The 17,207-nt window shown below is 42.6% G+C and overlaps 1 protein-coding gene and 1 pseudogene across 1 annotated transcript; both read right to left on the bottom strand.

Annotated features, from left to right (window-relative positions):
• Positions 1–3,958: 3,958 nt before the first annotated feature.
• On the bottom strand, positions 3,959–16,989 carry RBP2 (retinol binding protein 2). Its single transcript, XM_066621646.1, has 4 exons — positions 16,917–16,989; positions 13,322–13,500; positions 7,576–7,677; positions 3,959–4,012 (listed from the first exon to the last, which is right to left on the bottom strand). The coding sequence occupies exons 1-4, from the start codon at positions 16,987–16,989 to the stop codon at positions 3,959–3,961; spliced, it is 408 nt and encodes a 135-aa protein (XP_066477743.1).
• On the bottom strand, positions 9,821–9,942 carry LOC136646287 (5S ribosomal RNA; annotated as a pseudogene).
• Positions 16,990–17,207: the final 218 nt, after the last annotated feature.

A 17,207-nucleotide genomic window follows, 5' to 3' on the forward strand; every position in this document is an offset into this window, starting at 1 on the left:
TTATGGAACTTTTGCTACACTCCTGGGCTGGTGCAAGGGACTTGCGTTGGCCCATGTGCCAGTTAGGATTGGGCCCTCAGTTTTACACTCTTGGTCCAGAAACTGATAGCCCCAATCCTATGCATGTCATCTCAAAAGAATCCTGAGGAAAATGGTAGAGTCATCTAGGCACAAATTACCATCATCCTTTGTTATCTTCTCTTTCTCAAGTGCATCTTCCCTTGACTGGTACCCAAACAAATTTGAGGTTGAACCAGCTCATTAGGCTCTGAAGCCCACCTAACTTGCAGGAGCAGAAAAAGCAGACAGCCCAGAGGACCCCAAATGTCCAACTCCTCAGCAGAAAAAGAGGCAGGTTTATTACCATGGCTATAACACCCTGGAATGAGACAATTGCCCTAGTCCACTGTTGGAGCATTGAATATTCATCATGAGTTATACCCATTCCCTTGACAGCCTTGGGTGTGAAAAGATTGAAACTCTGGATAGAGTTAAGCTAGATAAGGACAGTAGCTAATGGAGCTGCATCAGATTTTGTGAATTACTTTTCCACTTGCTTTTAACCTCTGTGCCAATGCTTTGCTATTCGTCCCCAGCCTTTGTGTTTGCTTTTGTTTCAACCACTTTTAAAATAGTGTTCTGTGTTTGTGCTCTTTTATCTCCCTGGTATTTGCTCACAAGGAAGGAGCAGGTTGCCATGACACTTAGATAGATTGCTTAAGCTTTGTTACAGTTTGCCAAGGGCATTCCATGGAGTTTTAGGGGCTCTTTCTGGGACAGCAATTTTTCCATGGTGGCCTCCTCTGATTGGTCTTCCTCACCTGGGATGACAGCAGCAAGTAGACCTACCAGTTTGCCCAACAGAGTAGATGCTATGTGCCCTCATTTAACTAGTACAGCATTCATTCATTCATTCATTCATTCATTTCAACTTTATATGAACAACATATGAAGCTGCCTTATACTGAGTCAGACTTGATCCACTTATTTCAGTATTGTCTGTGCAGGGTTTCAAGCAGCATCTTTCCCAGACCTGTCTACTGATAAAGGTATTGAACCTAGGAACTTCCTCATTCCACCCCTGTGCTATAGCCTCATCCTTCTTCCCTGTGCTTCTAAGACAAATTCCCAAAGCTGTTAAGCCATTTCTGCTCAATGTTGCATATACACAACATGGATTAAATGTGTACACCTGTGGGCTGGGCATTATGGAGAAAACATGATTATAGTACAGCAGTAAGACTTGCAAGGGGGGCTCCGGGGAGGACAGAGTGGTGGCTGACTTTGTATGTTGGAAATGAGTGGGGGAGCAAGGGAGAAGTAGAGAGGAAAAGGACTTTGTGGCTCTCTATATCCATCCTGTTTGTGTTGCTGTGCTCACAGGTGAATGAATCCTGTCTCACCACTTTCACATCACCCAGGTTTCAAGAGGCTCTGAACATATATCCTGTGATTTACTGGTCAGAACTTTCTTCTCAAATGTTAATGTTTCACCTGCTGAGAGGAACATAAGGGACTTTGTGGTCCTTCAGGAACAAATTGAACATAATGAGCATTGTTGAAATCAGCCAGTACTGTGGCAAATTAAAAAATATATCACTGTATATGTACCTGCTGTTCAGAACATGCAGGTTCAAAGGATACTGGATTTATGCACAAAAAGCATTATTGTGCCTTTGGAAGTAATAAAGAAAAGGGGAGGGGAGGAACATGGTTTGGTGGTTTTGTTCTCTAGCTTAGATCAATTTTCCACATATGATTGGTTACTTTTATTTAAAAGAAAGGAACTGGAATGGAGAGCTTCTGTCCCTCTTCATCCTGATAAAAAAATAGCTTAGAAGAGAGTTAGGTAACAACTTGCTGTGCCCTTTGCAAACTTCCAGTTCAGTCTTGCTTGATGACCTGAACAGCTAGGAGACATGTTTTTGCTGTCTGCAAACTGTCTTCAACTGGTGTGACACCAGGTCTCGGTTCATACAACAATGTATGCTCAGGGTGCACACAACCGACTGTGTGGAAGTAATATCTATGTAGGGAATTATAGTACAATCCTATGCAAATTTACTCAGAACGAAGTCCCACTGTGTTCAATGGGGCTTTCTCCCAGGAAAGCAAGCAGAGGTTTGCAGCCTTAGGGCCCGATCGTATCCAATTTTCCAGTGCTGGTGCTGCTGTGCCAATGGGGTATGCACTGCTTCCTATGTTGGGGAGGCAGTCACAGAGGACTCTGTATGGTATGGAAATATTTGTTCCCTTATCTCGGAGCTTCATTGCAGCTGCACAGGTGCTGGAAAATTGGATACGTTTGGGCCCTTAGTCATAGATGAAGTGACCTCATTCTGAACATGTATCTCAGGATATCAGATGGTTTCTCATCCAGGCACTGTTCAGCCGAACTTGTTCATTTTCAGAGATAAAATGACAAAATGCTTCTACTGGGCCATAGCTCTCCTCCTAAAACCACGCAGCTCTTTGACAAACTCTGTCAATGGTGTTTAGTACTGATATGACTATATATATCAGAATGCAACTGTGGGACAACAAAAAAAAACCTTTCTACAGTAGGGGTGTGAAGCAGGCACCTTTGTGGAAACTGCAATATTTAGCTCTTACTGAGAGCAATCAATATTAAGACTTCTTATTCATGGAGCAACTCAACAGCATCATGTTCTATGCCCCCATTCATCACAAGGGGCCATGACTGAAAAAAAATTGTCACATATTAATTTCAATTTTATAGCATTGTCCCACCTTCCATTTTTAGCTTTGTAAAATTTCACCTACTGCTCATGGGCCTATTGCACACATTATTCAGTAATAAACCCTGTTTTTCCACTGTGTGTACATTTTGTAGGAGACTGCAGCCAATCACAAATGTCAGTTTAGTGTAACTGAGTGACACACATATTTTCAATCACTTCTTGGCCGTGTTCACACTTTAAATTTTTAAGGTGTACATTTAAGGCTGTTTAAAATTTTTGTACGTGTAAAGAGATTCCTGTTTAGACTTGAAGAGGGTAGAAGGCCCTGCCACCATATCCTGACCCCCTTCTGGGCCCGGGAGACCCTACACGGTCTCATATAGTGAACGCAGATCTGAGGAGACCCATCAGGGCTGCCTGGCTGTTACAAGGGTTAAGGGAAAATTAGCTCCCCTACCCTGGGTAGCCCTGGCTGTGCTTCCCAGCCCCTTGGGATGCTGCTGTAGCCATTTTGATGCAGCTGCAGCCCTGGGCACTGGGAAGCTCAGGATTGGACTGTTACATTGCAGCTGCAATCCAACACACACTTACCTTGCGGCTCCAATCCAGATTGAAGCCCCTTGTGGATTGCTAGCTTGAATGATATCTATGATGTGAGTTTTCTCAGTTAGATAACTCTACTAAGCCTGAACTGGAAACATATTTAGTTTATTCAGAGAACATTTCTGAGATGGCAGGTAGCCTCTGTTCCAGATTTAATCAGTGGTCTAGCTGTTTGTGGCTCTGTGTTCCATTACCACCCTGTCCAGCCATTCTGTTGCCTGAAACAAGGGGCTTAGTGACATTATAGAGCTGAATTAGTTAGAATGAGTACAAGGAATGCTAGCTTTGTTCTCAGTCTTCCCTAATGTATCCAGGTGTCAGAACATCGTGGAAGGATGTGCCATGGTCAAGATAATTGTGTTTATTTCTTGCGGTTTTGCTGAAGGTCTTTTCTTCTTTGGTCCAGGAAGAACCTTAGCTCCATTTGCCAAGTCTTGAAAAAGAAAAAGACATTATTCAAAGAATGAGACCTACTTCACTGGCAAATAAGAACTCTTTGAAAAACTATCTGCAAGAGTTTGTTTGATGTTGCTTTAAGAAGTTTTTCCCTCATTTAAGACAGCTTCAGATCTCTGGCAGTGTCAAGTCTTTTTATTTAACGCAGCAAAATGACATAATTACACAGTGTGCAGCTGGACGGAGTTCTGATCCATTTAATTTTTCTTCTTAAATACTTGATGGCACACCTGGTCTTCGCATGTCAGCTCCTGCAATGTTAAAACAATGTGTAAACTCAGGCAGTTCCCATTTGTGTTTCCTGTTGTCAGCTGAGCCATTGCATTAGCAGGAGGGCTGGGCTATTAAACAGAAAAGAGCGGGGCATTTTACGCAACCAATCAGCCAGCAAACACTACAGGTTGCAGTAATTAGATTTTGACACCTGAATTGAGTTTTTGGAAGGATAAAAATGAAAAATGCATGGAAATGGCTTTGTAACGGTGGGATGTTGCATAGTCTATTATTAACCAACGTACAGTAATTTATTAAACTCACTGAAGTAACAAGGAAATTGCAAAGGGAGAAAAGGGAAAGCTTTGAAGATAACAGGAGGTAACTGCAACAGTTTGTCAGTAGGTTTCGCTACCAATATCTGCAGAGTGTGGGTCTTAACTTACAGCATTATACCAGCCATTACAAATCTGGCCAATGGGATTATTGGCAATTTTTGAATTTGTTTTGTAATAAAAGAAAGTAAGTCTGCCTCAGAGCAGGATAATATACTGGTTTCTGCAGGGATGAAATCAAACCAATAGTATTTTTATACATCTTATTGACCTTTCGTTGCTGAAGGCTGGAGGCAGAATTTTATGATCATGAAAATCTTTAAGAGCAGGATATAGATTGGTACCTTCCAACTTATTATTGTAAAGGTGTGAATTAAGCCTACCCCCACGCACACACATACAACCTTTCTACTAGCCCCGCAATGGCTGCAAATAGTTCTGTATTGAAGTAGAAAATGGTTTACAACAATAAAAATAGAAGTAAAATATTGCAAAGCACTAGTGGCATTTAAGGAGTTTTGCAAGAGTATAGACTTCTGGACTCTTCACAGTAATAGTTCCTTCTTTATGAAATGAAATCAGTTAAATGACTCTGGCCGAGCCACCATCTAATGGCTCTCCAGCTGTACAATGAGGAAAATGACCTATCCCACAGAGATGTTATCAGGATAAAGCGGCATTATCTTGTGAATCACATGACGAGCTCTATTCACCTAGCGGAGCTTGAAATCTGGACAGTTTTTGCAATATCTTGTGAGGCTGCACTGTTGTACTGAAAAAGGTCCAATCCTATCCAACTTTCCAGTGTTGATGCACCTATGACAATGGGGCATGTGCTGTATCCCACAGTTGGGGTGGGGCAATCATAGAGACCAGGTACAAGGGAGGGCCCCAGGATGCAGGTCTTTTATGTGCTCCCTGAGGCATTTGAAGGGCCACTGTGAGACACAGGAAGCTGGACTATATGGGCCTATGGCCTGATTCAGCAGGGCTCTTCTTATGCCTCTACAAGTCAAGGGAATGTTTGCTGCATTGCAGGGCTGCACTGCAGTTGCATTGGTGCTAGAACATTGGATAGGATTGGGACCTAAGTAAGAGTGCCACAGACTTCTATTTTAAAATGGAAACCAGCAGAAGGTTATGATATCTCTTGTGGATCCGTACCAGGCCATGTTAGTTACTCACTCAAAACTGGCGAGGGTTTACCATAGTCCAGAAGACCTCATTTACATGATAGGCCAAAGTGTCCATATGCTGAGGACTCTGGGCCATCATGCACAATGATGCAATTGTACCACCTCAGTGCAGCAGCCTCCTTTGCATGTACACCTCAGGACATGCTAGGGGGGATTGGTAGTGCCTGTGTGCATCATATCCAAACCCCCTTCCTGGGTTTGATCCACTTGCATGGATCAACATGGACTTGTGCCAGTGATATTGACCAGTTGAAGTTGCTGGGGATTAACCAGGGGCAAGGGGAAAAATGTCTCCTTACCCCAAGGAGAGCTCCAGCAGCCAAAACTCCCCCATAGGATGCAACATAGCCCACACACTGGTGCCACTGCATCACCGCATGGGGATTTAGGTGGGATTGGGCTGCTAGTCTGCGACAGCTATAAAGAACCCCCCTTTCTAGGAATTCTGCCAGTGTAAGCCTCACTCAATCTGCTGAAGCCTTTACTAGCAGAGAGCTTAGAAGACTGAACTGGAATGCCTTGGTTCACTCAAGCCTGCCTTCATTTTTCTGATTGTTCTTTCTACTACTCCAATATTACTATGTAAGCTCTCATTTATTTTTTCCATCCTTCACTGACTGCTTATTTTCTTTACTGGCCCCTATAGCCTCTCTCAGGGCTTACTGCATTTTTGGCTTGGACTTCATTTACTAACTCAGCTGCGTGAAGTCTTGTGTGGCTTTTTTTTCCCAGTAGCATTAAATTATATGCTTTCGAGACAGATGCCTGCTGATTATTTTGGGAGCTCTTTTTCTGAACTGCTTTTCTGCAGCATTCTTAGAACTCCCAGTCACAAGAACAGCTTTTCTGTAGACACATTCCTTTTCTGCAAGCAAACAATGTTTTGATAGCTGAAAATTAAGTTAAGATAAATGAACGGAATCTTTCATTATTGTGGTTTATATGAAGGGAAGGTTCCTTCTTTTCTATGAGAAGGTTTATATGAAGAGAAGGATTTGCAGGTGTCTTTATATATGGCACACTGTATGTCTTGCTTCCTATTATTTTCCAAAAATTTGTGGCACTCGCAAAGGTTCAGTTTTACAGACCCATGTATGGTACAATCCAAGTGCTAAAGTAATCAACTTAAGACAAATAGATCATTATCTTAACCTGTGACAGGTATCAGGCTACTTGACCATCCCTCAAGGCAGAGGGATCTGAGTTTGGGAATTTTTCATGGGGCTTAGAAGACACTAGAAACTTTCCTATGATGTCACCATAACCAGGGTAGAACATCACCCAGAAAGGAAGCAAAAGTTCAGCCACTGCTACGCTAAAGTCTGGAATTCCAAAACTGGACAGGCATCATTGCAATCAGTGAATGTAAATTCCTTATTGCCAGACTCTTAATACTAGGATCTTAGTACAAGAGTGGAAGAATTATTGAAGACAGATCACAACATATCAATATGCTTTGAGAAGAGGGACCTCTGTAGATTTGGTAATACTGCTGTATCATATGCCTTCAGACTACATGGATTACTGCAGAACTAGTATTTAATTGGATTTTTTTATTTTACAGAATTGGGTCATTTATTTTGTTGTCATAGTTGGATTCTGCTCTTCCACCAAAGAATATAAAATCAGGGAGGTATACATGGGTTATCTCATTTTACCCTCTTAACTCATTTCTGCCCAGCCCACAGATGTACACATTTGGTCCCTGTTGCGTATAAGCAACATTGGGTAGAAATGGCTTAAGAAAGCACTGGGATAGATTGGGTTGACAGGTGGTAGTGTCTTCTGGTTCAAGAAGACCAGCGAGCCAATTGGCTGAGCAGGGATTTGAACCTTTGTTCCTGAGGCCTAAATCTAATGGCTTAGCCATGGTAGTATGCAGGCAGGCAAGTGGTAGATGATGATCTGCTATAGCTATGGAAAAAGAAAAAGAATTATGGAACAGAAAGGCATATCAGAATAGAATCAAAGCTAAATGAGCAAAGGCTATCATTTGTTTCACCCAAATGTTACAAAACATTGCTGCAGTATAGCCTTTGGTTATCCCTCATCAGTTATTTCAGCTCTTACCAAATGCAGTTTATCTCCTTCAATCCAATGTTTCCATCCTCTGTTTTTCTTTTCACCTTTCTGGACACAAACTAGTTTATCACCATCCCAAGTCACTAGTGTCTGCAAGGATCAAATGATAAAATTCAGGAAGATGCTAGACATCTGAAAGAACAAAGCAGAACAAACTGGACCCAAAGTGACATAGTGGCAGCATATAATCAGGGGATGAGGGAGGGTTGAAAGAATAGAAAACAATACTGTTACTATTCTCCCCAGCCCCCCATCACCCTTCAAAAGCAAATCCAAATCGAAAACAAGTAGTGTCACTTAACAGATTTTATGTTTCCAATTCTTAGCTATTGCTCCTAATGATTCATAATACATAAACAAAAGGAAGGGAATTAGATAAAATGGATTTATGATGGAATTTGTCTACAAAAAGAAGGGTTCGGATATGAAATCTGCATTATTTTGTTCTTTCTAGAAAGAAAGTCACCCAACATTCTAAAGCAGAGCAGTAGGAAAGTCATGGATTATTTTGACTAGTACAACATTCTCTCTCTCTCTCTCTCTCTCTCTCCCACACACACACACACACACACACACACACACACACACACACACAGAGGAATATAGAGGCATTATGTCAAATGGGAAGGTTTTTAAGGGCAGTTTGCAGTGGTGTAGTGGTAAACTTTAAAGTGCAGGAGCTCATAATGACTGCCCCATGCCATAGTCATGCCCCATTAAAATTATAACTAAAACAAAAAAAATCATCTTTAAATTTCTTCATTAGAGTGGTTTCTTCTCCTGGCAAATATTTCCACATGGAAATGTATTATATTTCATTTAAAGATATAGCTCATTTCACCACAACTCTTCGATTACATTGCAATATGAGTAATTTTAATATCAAGGTATAAAGATTGAAAAATGGGATTAAAAAATATCCCAGATAAGCACAAAATCTATATTAAGGCACTAAGCTACACATGTTTAGTTTGCAGTTAGTCCTACTGCGATCAATAGCTTTTACTCCCAGGCAAATTTGCATAAGATTATAGCCTTTGGGCCCAAACCTATGGGCATTCTATGATCACAGAACTTCAGTTCTGCTGTTGTAAAAGGCCTACTGAAGGCCTGTTCATGGTAGTGTGAACAGATCCATGTGCCCACCACTGCAGAGCCTAGGCTATGCTGACCCCAGTAAGTCGGCAGTGGGCGTGTATCAGGGAAAGTGAGAGGAAGGTTCAGAGGAGTTTCACAACAGGGAGGGCAGGGAGCAGTTCAGAGGAGGGATGAAATGGGTTCAGGTGGCAGTAACTTGCACCAAGATTCTATCCCCTCTTTCCCAGGCTGTCTCTTTCTCTCCTCAAATATACACCAGCTATATATCTGGCATGAATCCGAGGTGACCCATATGCGGCTTGAAGGTCTATCCACAGGTAGCCTCTGGGTGGCCTTCTGGTTGCCCCCCCTCCAATGGATGCAGCTTGTGCTCCATCGGTGTGGCTGCATCAAGGACAATTGTGGGGAATAGGATTGGACTGTTAAAGAATGATGAGTTGCATATTGTGTCTCAGGTAGCTCTTGGGGGAAAATGATGGCCTAGATATTAACAAATGTCCCTAGACCTGAGGTTCTCAAACTGGGGAGTTGCGACATCTCTGCCTGAGAGCCTCAGCCTTTGGCCCCTTAAGGGGTGAGGGAAGGGCAAAGGCAGTAATGTGATCCTCAGGGCAAAGGGTTTTTCTAGTCACAGGGGGTTGCTGCTAGTTCCAGGAGGTGCGGGGAGCCCCATGCAACCCTCCACAGGGCCCCCCAAGTCTTAGAATACTGAAAAAGTAACCGCAAACCACTTTCAGTTTTGCGATCGCAAACCAGAAGTGGTTTGCGATTGGTTTTTGCCTTCACCCTCCTGCAAAGACTTACCTTGGGAGTTTCACTCCTAAGAAGTTTAAGAACCTCTGCCCTAGGCAAATGTTTCAGTTTTCCTTAGCCTCTTCTCAGGTAAGGTCCTTTGAAAAAAAGTTTCCGCGTGTCCGAGTGCTTCTACTGATGATGTCACTGCTCCTGTTGTAGAAGTCTTAGAGCTCAGTTCCTCTGCTCCCGCTCCCTCCGATTACACTCCTGATGGACTTTTTTCCCCACAGCAGCCTGGTTTCAAAATCCTGTCATCTGTGCTTACATTAGAGATTTTGGGGTCACCTCTTAACTTCTGCTCAATGGTTGGCAACCTTCAGTCTCGAAAGACTATGGTAGAAGCCTACAGCACCCGGTATTCCCAGACGGTCTCCCATCCAAGTACTAACCAGACCTGACCCTGCTTAGCTTCTGAGATCAGACGAGATCAGGCATGTGCAAGGTCAATGTATTGCTCCAAAGAATAAAAATGGGGAGTAGTCTCTGCTGTAGCAGCAAGGAGCTCGAAATGGAGAAGCTCTGTGTTTATCGTGCATGTGCATGTACATGCACATGCTCTCTGACATGCATCTAACTACTTCTTTAAATCCTAGCCACTGGCTTTCTTTTCTTTTTTGCTGTCCTCCTCACTACGGCTATGAGTGGGAGAAAATGTAACCTCTTTAAACCCTGTGAATGTCTGGCACCATCCCACTTTTCTGCAATGAAAAGAACAGCGATGCACAATGGCTCTCTTAAAAGAATTAATTCCTGCTTCTTCTGCAAAAATAGCAGTGTGATGGTTGGAGAGTATCAGGCAGAAATCATTCTGATAAGGAATCAGATAGAATTATAAGAGAAATAAGATGCTTTCTTTTTTTCCTTTCAGTCACATAACAGTGAGATAGGAGGAGAAAATTGAGGTTGTAGAAAGTTCAGTGCAGAAGCAGTTTTGTTTTCCGATAGGACTGGTAAAGGATGGCTTGACAGAAGTATAAGGAGCATGCTGTGATGTCAGGGCATGGAAAGGTCACAGATGATCGTAAAGCTGTTGGATACAAGGTACAAATCTCTCTCCACTGGCCTTGGAAAAAATAATTAGGATGTTGTAGTGCTTGTCCCTCTATTCTGGTAACCCAGTATAGACCCATGTAAGCAATGCTTACATTAGATCTGCTTTACACTGGTTAGAAAATCAGGAATATTACTAAACCCAATGTAAGAAGCTTCACAGTGGAAAACGGATGTCTGTGAAATGAGATCCTGGCCGCAGAGTGGAGAACTTCCTTTAACCCCACCACTCCATTCTGGACTGGAAAGTGGTAAATAAAAATGGGTTCTGGATCTGATTGTGTTATGAAAGAGGTAAGGCAATGGGCAAGACTAGATGCGATCTATTACATGATTGGGGTGTGGAGGGTTGTTTTTCAAATGTAAACTGCAGCTACACAGTGGAGGAACAATAGGTCACTTAGGGTCTTATTTTTACCAGGAATAGAAAATCCCACTCTGCTATGCCTCCTTAGGATCTAGGAAGCACAGTGCACAATAATTTGGAGTAAGGCAAAGTTGGGTACAATACTGAATACCTTTGTTAAAAACTGCCAGACACACAGAGAGGGTAGAATAAACTCAATGAGAATAAAAAGATTAGAGACTTAAAATATATTTAATTAGGCCCCGTGGGGCCTTGCCCTGCTGGAACAAGTGGTCCGGCAGCCCAAAATACAGCTGTCTCAAACACACCATTTCCCGCAGCCAGGCCACTGCTGTGAGTGGAGAGTGGCAAATGGCCACAACAACATACCAGCAGTGTCACAATGATCTCCAGTGCCAGTAAGTCAGCATGGGGGCAAGCGGGAGACGAGGGTGGGTGGAACAGGGCAAGAAGGGCAAGGTGTAGAGCGAAAAGATTGCTGATGCAGGTCGGAGTAGACTTATTCTTTTTACCCACATTGAGTTTATTCTACTCTTTCTCTCTCTCTGTCATGTGTACATGGCAGATTTTAACAAAGTTTGCTGAATTGCTGAATAGACCCATTTGGGCACTGGAGACTTATCCCTGAAGAAGGGAACAAATGTTCCCTAACCTGGAGGAGACCTCACGGACTGCTCCCCTACAGCATGCAGTGTATGCTCTAGTGGTGGTGCTGCATCAGTGGCAGGTTTTTAATAGGATTGGGCTGCCCATCACATATTTCTTATCTAAACCCTTCCGTAATAGAACACCTCTGCAATTGGTCAGCATAACTAATCTTCAGGACGGTCTCCATCTTACCCTGATTCCTGCAAAGTCGGACACAGGTCTGCCATAGTGTTCAAGCAGATAGTATATGGGTGGGCAAACTTTCAGCTTTAGGGATCCTGGACCTTTAACAATTGTGTAGGAGAGGGAATTTCAGCAGGTGCAGCATGTCATCTGTGAGATGACAAGCTGCACCTGCTGAAATTCCCTCTGCTATATAATTGTTAAAGTTCCAGAATTCCTAAAGTTAAACGTTTGCCCACCCCTGAAAGAGTAGATGAAGAGCTGGGTGGTTTTTTTATATCTAAACTATCACAGATGTTCCGTTACTCAATCTTTTTCTTACTTTTGTTTGCAGTGACGCAATCCTAACAATAGTACTGGAATCCTGGGGTCAGTGTTTCTTTTTCCTGTGCCATCTGTGACCCAATTGCCCCATCCCTGATTCTGTTTGTTCACTGTAGTTTCTTAAACCTACTACTTAAAACACAGTGACCTTTGCTATCATTGTCATCTTGGTACAGTTTGGTTCAGAGCCCTGAACCAAACTCTGGTCAGAAATCTTCTACTCTCTATCTACCCATTCTTTAACCTAACCAATAATTTCATATCTCGTAGAAATATGTTCTAGATTAGCGGTGTCAACCACAAGGCCTGTGGGCCAAATGCAGCCCCCGGAAGCAATTTAACTGGCCCTCATTATGATTGGGCTGTCTTGTATCTTGAAAATATGAATAAAATCTGCACATTTGCTCTTCTGTCATTTGCAGCTAATGAGTGTCTATGTGAGAATGAGGTATTTATTTCTGACCATCATCTGTTTAATGATGTCACTTTCTGTTTAATTATGTCACTTCCAGCCCTCAGCAGGCAGCATGAATGCTAACTTTGGCCCTTTGTATGAAAAGAGTTTGACACCCGTGTTCTAGATCCGGCCCAGGGGCCAGATGCAGTCCGCGGAGAGCCGCTATTTGGCCTACAGCCAGCCTCTGATCCCCTGAGAGCCTCTGGCCCAGTTGAACAGACACAACTAGAGTTGTGCTTGTGGGTTGGGGAAATGGGGGTCCATTTAAGTGTGTGCTTTATTTCTTGGGCTGTGTTGGTGCTTGGAGAAATCCTGGACATTTGAGCCCATTCATTCATTCATTCATTCATTCATTCATTCATTCATCTAAGGTCCATCTCTAATGTATTTATTTAAATTTTATATTTAATTTTTTTTTTCCGGCCCTCAACACCGTGCCAGATATTTGATGCGGCCCTCTGTCCAAAAAGTTTGGAGACCCCTGTTCTAGATTCTTCACTAGAGCCCTGATTTGGATTGGGGCTGCAGCAGTGGGAGGGTGGTTTTAATCTTTTGTCCCTGCCACAGTCCCAATCTGGAATGGATTGCAGATGAAAAAGTAATTTTGTCTTGCTATCACAAGCTGGCAAATTGTTGTCATGATTTACATACAGAATAAATATTCGCGACAGAAAAACATCTCCATTCTGAAATTCAAATCACCTCTTTATAAATAGATACTTCTTTAACATTTATAATTTGGTCTCAGCCTGATTCTTTGAAAGTCGGGTGCTGACTGCTGTATAAATGGAAAACAAATAATAGTTTCCTACCTTAACCACTCGGTTGTCAAGTCCCTTGGTATGCTCTTCAAATTCTACTCCTACGGTGTAATTCACTTCGTAATTCCTGAAAGTGCTCAGGGTTTTTGTCCTGAAATGGTCTCCTTCTTGAATAAATTCTTTTGTTTGTTTCAGGTGGTTTGCAATCTTACGGGTAGCAAAGTCAATGCCTGCAGACATGTAAAAAAACATTCATGTCGGTCATATGTACGCATGGTGTCAGCTCCAGGTCTTCAGGGATCCTCAGCAGGAGATTTGCCAGTTTGCCCCATATCACATGTTTTTCCACATCTTAATTTTTTCTCAGGCAGATAGCCTATGTTAGTCTCAGGCCATGGTGGGGGCCATTGCTCCTAGCTCTGGGCTCCACTGTCTTTCAGATACCCTTGATTTCAAAAGTGGTTTGCTATGTAGTGGAAGAACTTCATATTTGCGGGAGACTTGTCATCACGTAGCTAGGAGTAGGATTTAAGTCTTAAGCTGCAATTTTATGCATGCTGACCTAGAAGTAACTCCCCACTGAACACAGTGGGGCTTATTTCTAAGCAAACATGCATAGAACTGGGCTGTAGGATTGTTTAGGTATTTTTACTGAAAAACAAACCTCAATACCCAAATGTCATCCATTCTGAACTACTTGGTATGCAGAATAACAAGTGCTGCAGTGATCAAACCAGAATTTCTACTATTCCCAGCTCCACAACTATCTGTTCTTCAGAGAAAAGAACTGCAAGCTTTATGCCAAAGAAACTTCCTGTACTGAATTCCTGGCCTATTGTTCGGATTGTCCTGTCCATTTGTACCTTGCCAATGTCTCAGTCTTCAGGACTGTAATTCAGGATTTGGTTCTTCCTGGCCTGAAAATTCTAGACCTACCTGCTTCTTCTGCTTAGGTCACCTGCAGACTACCCAGGTCTTAGAACCTGACCCTCCAAGGGTGCTGAGTGCTTGGCACATACAGCAGGATATGTGTTAATTGAGGTCCTATTTTCAGGTATCAGAGCTATGGAAGCAGTTTTCCCATGGTGATACTTTTGTGGTTTGTGTCTGAGCTACAGGGGCAGTGAGGGAGGGCTGTGATCAAGTGGGAAGGATTGGCGCTACCCAATTTGATGCATATTGCAGTGGTGCTTAATCTTGCAATCGGAAAATCATTTCCAAGCTACAAATTGTATCTCTACTCTGTGTGTTAATTAATGTGACTTCTTTGGAGACAACATTAAAATCATGTCACCCTTACTTAAAAATAAATACAGTTACAGGTATAGCTTTTTCTTGGATCACCATCCACATTCCATCTAAAATCAGTATCTGCTGATACACATGAGTTGACAGGAGAAGAATATGACCAGTGCTTTGTTCCTGAGCTTATGACCGAGAGAGATTTATGTAACCATTGTGAATTCAAGGATGTGTTTGCAGCTGCTTTGTCTAATAGGTGTTGCCATGTTTGAATTTATCTAGACCAGAAATTGATGCCTTCTAGAGAAATATAACAAGGGAAGTACTTAGTTACTCAGAAGTAAGTCTCACAGAGTTCAATGGAGCTTACTCCCAGATGTGTGGGAGTTTGCAAAGGATTGCAGCTTTTGAAAATCAATTCTAATTCTGAAGACAGTGTGCAAGCCAGAGACTTTAAAAGTCTCTGTGACATTTTAATTGGTCCCAATAAAGGAATCTCATTAGGTCTGGTGCCTCTGATATTTTATCTGACGGACAACCTAAGAACCTGAACTGAGAGCTTAGTCAGATTTGTTTCATGATCAAATAGGTGTCCTGACTGCTGGGAACTGGTGGGGCACGTTGACAGAATAGCAGGAGGTTGAGCAAAAGCTCCAAACCTTTCTGGCATCCCACCCCCCTCCCCTCAGGAGCCAGGAGCCACATTTATCCTATTGTGCTTATCTGAATATCTTCTTCGTCCTCAACTGTCCAGTAAACAAAAAAATGTGACTGAGAAGATCATTGGACCATGAACCCCACCTGATTTCTAAGAGCAGGAAATTCAGAAATTCAGGTTAGTTAGTCCCCTTGTTAGTCTCCACCTTGGTAGTTCCCAAGGGTTATAAAAATGGAGTTACGCATTCTCCTTTTGTGATTTTGCTTGGTCCTGATGCCAGAAGCATAGGATACAACACTTTTCCTAAGAGCTGGGCTTGTTTTTGGTATCAGCCTGGTTCAACCAGGGAAACGGAAGCTAATTCCTCCTAGGGACTCACCTGCTCACTGTGTTATAAGGGCTCTAGAACAGCCTGAGTAACTAGCCGTGGAGTCCCTAGGGGTTGCCGGAGGGTAACAACAAAGTGACTTGCCCAGTTACATCAACTTCCACAGAGCTCAGCGGTGTGATTGCTGTTGCTGCATGAGGCTGTGTCCCATCTCCTCCCGTTGTGCGGCTCCCACACAGTTCTGAGAATGGTGCGGATTGCACAGTGTCGCCTGGCTGCAGCATGCAGTATCTGCAAGGGAAGGCTTGGGGTGCCCCCTCCTTTTAAACACACCTCAACTGTACTGAAGCGGCATGTGCAGCCTGCCCAGGGTGCACGTGGCATTTAGAACTCAGCAGCTACAGACTGCCAAGAGAGGAGAAGAGGCGCCGATCTGAGCAGACATTGTGCGTGGGAGGAGGTCTATGGGGGTGTTCACCATGAGTGATCACGCTGGGTGACACCAACTCTAGTGACACCCTTGGTAACTAGAATAGGGACTATAGCTCATCAGTTGTGTTAGGGTTTTAGTTTCATCTGTCTCTTGTCTATTATCATCCTTGCCAACATTTGCCCCTGCTTTCTCTTTTTGTTTGTTGGTCAGTGCTGTGCTTTCATCCTATGCTCTTTCCCTCCTCCTCTTGTTTTTCTTTTTCAGCCTTTTAATACACTCTTTCACTTGCCTGATCTCTGTTCACCTGGGGGGACAGACAGGCATGCCTACCAGACTGCCCACATTCTGCTATCACTTGTTTCTAAGAACACTTCCCAGATTTTGGTGCTCTGGGAGGGAGCCCCCCTTCAACATGTATTTAAGAAAGCATTTTTATTTATCAGTAACTGTCAAAATTTCTTGTGACTGCTCCTAAATGCTGCTATAAGCATCTTCTGCAATTGTCCAACTACCACACCAATATGTTGATTATGTCAAGGGCTAGTTGCACCGGAGACATGGGCTGGGCAGTGCTAACCTCCAGTTTCCTTCCTTCTTGACACTATCTGTATTTATGGTTATGTACTGCACTGCCAAACCGGAACATAAAGAACCTCCTATAAATGCTACTATACAAAATTCAAGAAAATCTCCTGACCCAATTTCAGTTTTTGCAACTCCTATTCATGTTTACTTCTGTGCTCTGGAATACCTGCTTACTCCTTTAATGGTTTTTTTTCAAGTTTTTCCATATATAACAAAGAACACAGGTGTTTGTATATGAGCAATAAATTCTTCTATAGACAAAAAAATCCAAAGCCATTACTAGGAGTATATGCAATGGTATTTACTGTCCTTATTTCTAATTAAATCTGTTTCTGATGAGATAGCAAGCCTGTTATATTTAAAAGTTTAATGACACTGAATTAAATCTCTTTATATTTACCTAATGCAATCATGTAACCTTCAAAGTTTTCGTTTGATTCCATTTTCCACGTTCCATTGAAATCAGCAGGCATTGTTGCGAGCCGTTTAAATCCAAGGATGGATCAGATACAGAGCTTGGAAGGAGGATCTGCAGAAAGAACAATCTGTAATTCTGTCCTTTTTATATTTCTTTGGGTAAACGTTATGGTTTTCAAGATAATAAAGTCTAAGGGTCAGTGAGATAACCTAAGCAGAACTTTGCCTTCATTTCTGAGGTTCAAGAGGACAAAACACAGACAGCAAATAGATT

This window comes from Tiliqua scincoides, chromosome 3 (assembly GCF_035046505.1).
Source record: "Tiliqua scincoides isolate rTilSci1 chromosome 3, rTilSci1.hap2, whole genome shotgun sequence".
NCBI lineage: Eukaryota > Metazoa > Chordata > Lepidosauria > Squamata > Scincidae > Tiliqua > Tiliqua scincoides.

Excerpts from the sequence above, each read along its gene's own strand:
- RBP2 (XM_066621646.1), bottom strand. The coding sequence starts at position 16,989 with ATGCCTGCTGATTTCAATGGAACGTGGAAAATGGAATCAAACGAAAAC. Across the intron at positions 13,501-16,916 it reads AGGTTACATGATTGCATTAG|GCATTGACTTTGCTACCCGT; the intron begins GTAAATATAAAG and ends ACATGTCTGCAG. Across the intron at positions 7,678-13,321 it reads TTGACAACCGAGTGGTTAAG|ACACTAGTGACTTGGGATGG; the intron begins GTAGGAAACTAT and ends TGATCCTTGCAG.